General features: G+C 59.3%; 1 protein-coding gene across 1 annotated transcript in view; it reads right to left on the reverse strand.

Moving 5' to 3' along the window:
* The window catches only part of Myh14 (myosin, heavy chain 14, non-muscle), a gene marked incomplete in the record, with an annotated part of 59,628 nt that overhangs the window by 52,018 nt on the left and 3,029 nt on the right, over window positions 1–4,581 (reverse strand). The window contains 2 exon segments of the mRNA XM_013509048.1: window positions 299–455; window positions 4,334–4,581. Coding sequence (XP_013364502.1) covers window positions 299–455; window positions 4,334–4,581 — 405 coding nt within the window.

A 4,581-nucleotide genomic window follows, 5' to 3' on the forward strand; every position in this document is an offset into this window, starting at 1 on the left:
GCTGAGCTAAATCCCCAGCCCCCAGGCCTAGGCTCTCTCTGAAGGACTGCGTTTCACCCCAGGACAGTGTGGGTCGGGTATAACATTCAACAATCAATGTTGGATGAATGAACAGCCTAGGAACTCCTGTCCCGAGGGAAAGTAACACCACTTGTTGAGCAGTTGTGAGGAGGAAGGGTGTGGTGATGACCCAGAGCTGCGCCCACCCTGATGGCCCCCGAGGACTCTCACGGAAATGCCCAGCCGGTGCTCCAGCCCCGACCCGGCTCCCGGCCGCCCCCACCCCACCCAGACTCACCTTGGAGCATGCTCCTGTAGGCCCCCTCCGTCACCGCGTACACGTGGGGTGGCACCTCGTGGCGCTTCTTACCCCGGTACATCTCCACAATGGCCTCCGTGTAGATGGGCAGCTGCTTGTAGGGGTTGATGACCACACAGAACAGGCCGGAGTAGGTCTACACCAGGCAAGAGGGAAGACAGCCTCAGCACAGGGCCCCTGTACGGCTGCACAGGTTGCACACTGCACAAGGGGGTTCTGCACGGACACAGTGTAGATGGGAAGGATGAGGATTCACCATGGGGTGGCGGGGAGAACGCGGCCTCTGCAGCTGCCAGACGGGGCCAGCGATCTCTGTAGCTGCTGGTAGACGAGCAGGGTGGACCACCCAAGGTGGGTCCAAGCACTCAAGCTCGGGGAGGCTGCAGAGAACTGCACAGGCTGAGCAGCCGCCAGCCCTGAGGGGCAGGGGGAGACTGTGACGCCTGCCGCGACATTGCGCGGGGTGTGTGCGGTGCTCGTGGCCTCTGGTGTGACAAGGACGTCAGGGCCAGACCTGTGGTCCCTGGTGACCCGGAGTCACAGGTCCTGCTCAGACGGCCCTGCATGGTGCCGCCTTCTCGTCAGAAAGGGTGCTGTCCGGCTCTTAGGGGCAGGCAAGGCCTTGGACTGAGCTGCGTCCCCAGCCCTTTCTTTATTTCTCACTTTCAGACACGGTCTGACTAAGTCATTGCTGCCCAGGCTGGACTTGAACTTAGGGCCCTCCTGCCTCAGCCTCAGTGCTGGGATGGCAGGCTTTCAACACCACATCAGGAAAGCAGCTGGTTACCTACAGGGCTGGCTTTGGGGCTGCTTTCTGCACCCAGACAGCTCCGCCTCGGGTCCGGCTCAGGGGGGGCGTGGCCACGCAGGGGCCAACCCCCAGCCAGGGAGGGCGATGGACAGCAGAGGAGTGGCACAACCGGTTTGCTGGGTGTTGTCTGGGCCTGGCAGCGGCTCCCTCCCGAGCCGGGCGCCCTCCAGGGCGGGGCGACCGGGCCGCATTCCCTGGGAGGGTATTTCATGCGGCTGGCGCCCGGCCCCTTCTCCTGGCTGGCGGGGAGCCCCCCACGCCACCTTCCCGCCAGCCACACCCCGTTCCCAGGGCAACACCCCGGATGGAAATCGGAGCTGGCCAGCAAGACCAGGACCAGGGGAGAGGGTCTGGGATGCCCGTGCGGCAGAGTACGGCCGGGGCTGGCCCTCGAGGGGCTCCGAAGGCCACCCGACCCGCTCAGCCAGCGGCTCTCCCCCGCCTGGATTCCTCCCAGGGACCCAGGAGGCCACTGCGCCTCATCACAAAGGCCTGGGATTAAGGGAGGTGATGAGGGGAGCCCGGCCCAGGCGGCCGCCAGACTCGGCCAAGCCGCTCACTTTACCACCGCCGCCTGGGAGCCAGGCCCTCCCCACGCTCCCCGGCCACCGATTCGGGGCAGGCACCAGATGCGGCCCTTTTCCAGCTGCTCGTCACTTTGTGTAAAGGGTTTGCTTTATTTCTACCTCGCTTCCCCTGCCTGGGGTGAAAGGCTTCAATCCTCAATGGGCTCCCCGCCTCCGCCCCGCCCCACCTGGGGCGACCCAGTGAGGTGACTGAGACCCTCAGCACCTGAAGTTCAAACAGGCTCCCAGCTGCAGAAACTGGGTCTCTGGAGCCCGAGGCACCCCACCTCCCACGGAGTAATACTGCTTTCCCTACCACCAGTTAGTCAGTCGACAAACACACATTAAACCTGGGTTCTAAGACAAGCAGAGCAGAGCTTGAATCACATGGCTGACACTTTGCAGCTGAGTGGCCGAGCAAGCAACCTTTCTGAGTCTCACTGTCTGAGTCTAATGTGGACAGGAGTAGCTTCCTGAACGGTCTTCCTAGTGCAGTGGCCAGGACCAGGATCCGGTGTCAGGACAACCCGGGTTCAAATTAAGCTGAGCCAGTTTTTGTCTTCAGGGTTTTGTCCAAGTCTGTCTGTCTGTCTTTCTTTCTTTCTTTCCTTTTTCTTCCTTCCTTTCTTTTTTTCCTTTGCTTTTTTTTGAGACAGGGTCTTGCTGCTTAGTTCAGGTGGGCCTTGAACTTACTATGTAGCCCAGGCTGGCCTCAAACTCATGGTGATCCTCCAGCTTCAGCCTCCCAAGTGCTGGGATCACAGGTGTGTGCCACGACCCATCCCCTTTCTGAGGCTCTGAGTGTCACTTGCATAATGCCAGTGACAGCAGACGCCTTACAAGGCGGCTGGGAGGAAAGGTGGCTGGGAGGGTGCAGAGTACTTCTTTAACCAGACTTGGTGGTGCACACCTGTAATCCCAGCACTCTGGGAGGCTGAGGCAGGAGGATCAAAAATTACAGTCTCAGCTGGATAATTTAAGGATTAGCAAAACACTGTCTCACTAAAAAGGAGCTGGGGATGCAGCTCAGTGTAAAAGTCCTGGGTTTGATCCCCAGTATGGAAAAAATTAACAGCAGGCAACAGTAAGCACGTGTCTGGGGTGTCACTTGCCCTCCCTGGGCTTCGCTGAGGTCCAGGGCCTTGGATGGGGCAGAGGCCTCTTCCCCGCAGCTGGGAGAGGCTCGAGGGGCTAGAAGGGTCCACAGAGGTGCCGAGCCCTCCCGACAGCCTTGATCCAAAGCCACATCCGCCGCCACGCCACGTGTGCACCACGGGCCGAGAGCCAGGCTGCTCCAGTCTCTACAGCTTCGGACTGTGTCACAGCACCCTGACCGCGTCCTCCTCCTCCGCCACCTCTGCCGCAGTGAGGCCGGGCACCCGCGGTGTTTGGAGCGAGGCTCGGCCGCCCGCTGGGTCCCCTCCAGGGGAGGCCTTGTGATGCCCCGGCCACTTGACATTCCTGCGTCAGGCGGGATCAACAGTCCCGGGCTGGGCAGAGCTGAGGGCACACACACTTGGAACGGCGTCCGTCACAGTGTAAGTGTTCAACAAATATTTGCCGGCTGCCCGATTGGCCCGGTTTCCACCACGGTCGCCGACACTCCCGTCCATCTCTCTAATCTGTTCAGCGGTGCTCATCCCCCTCGCTGCCCACGAGAGCCGCCCTGGAAGCTTATTAAAGAAAAGAAAAGCTAATGCCTGTGCCACACCCCTGGGCAGCTGTGGAAATGACTCCAGGCAGGCGTGGGCGCCTCTGAAGAATTCTCCAGGTGGTTCCGCAGGGGCCTGCACAGTGTGAAGACGCCGCTCTGACAGGCCGGCGGACTGACAACTCGCCCACCTCAGAGCATCCATCACATCCTACTCCTAGGCCTGCACCCGGAGGACTCGGGTCTGCCACGTCTGCCTGGGTGACCCTGCTCAACGAACTTGACCGGTCCGTGCCTCAATTTCCCTGTCTACAGAAGGGGAACATTCTAATTTTATAATCGTGAAAAGTTATTAAGACAATGTATTTTTAAAATCTTGGAAGAAGCCAGGCCTGGTGGTGCACACCTGTAATGCCAGCTCTCAGGAGGCTGAGGCAGGAGGATCACAGTGAGTTTGAGGCTAGCGTGGGCTACATAGTGAGTTCAAGGCCAGCCTAAACTACACAGCAAGACCCAGTCTCAATAGTAAACAAATACGTACATAGATAAAATAAAGGGCTTAGGAGAGTACTTCATAAATGTTTAATAAATGCTAGTCTTTATTGTGTTTTGTTCTCTCCCAGCCTTGGTTGAGTCTTATGTAAAAGGAGGGTAATAATAGACTAAGCCTTGCCTAAGGGAGATGAAATGAGCTAACACGCGTGTGGAGTTTTCTGTTCTCACTGGTTTTCATCAGTTCCCCGGGCAAGGTGATATACACCTGTAATCCCAGCACTCTGGGAGGCTGAGGCAGGAGGATCCCAAGTTTGAATCCAGACCAGGCAATTTGGTAACTTAGTGAGATCCTGCCTCAAAACTTAAAAATTCACAAAAGGGCTGGGGATGCAGCTCAGTGCAAAGGCCCTGGGCCCAATCCCCAATACGGGCCAGATACTGAGGGTCCTAACGCAGGGCACGGACACCCCACCCGGCCCGGGGACACTCACATAAATGAGGCCGGAGTAGTAGCGCTCGCGGAGGTTGTGCAGCACGGAGGCTTCGTTCAGGCAGGTGAGCTCGGCCATGTCCTCGGCCTTGCTGAACTTGGGCGGGTTCATGCGCTGGACCTGGTCCCGCGGCAGCCGCAGCCGTCGCCCGCTCTCCGCCAGCTCCACTTCAGCCTCCTCCTCGCCCTCATCGCGCAGCGCGGCCGCCTCGAACCCGTGCAGCTCCGAGGGCACCCACACCAGGCGCC

The sequence above is a fragment of the Chinchilla lanigera genome, unplaced genomic scaffold (assembly GCF_000276665.1).
Source record: "Chinchilla lanigera isolate Chin_1 unplaced genomic scaffold, ChiLan1.0 scaffold00158, whole genome shotgun sequence".
Taxonomy (NCBI): domain Eukaryota; kingdom Metazoa; phylum Chordata; class Mammalia; order Rodentia; family Chinchillidae; genus Chinchilla; species Chinchilla lanigera.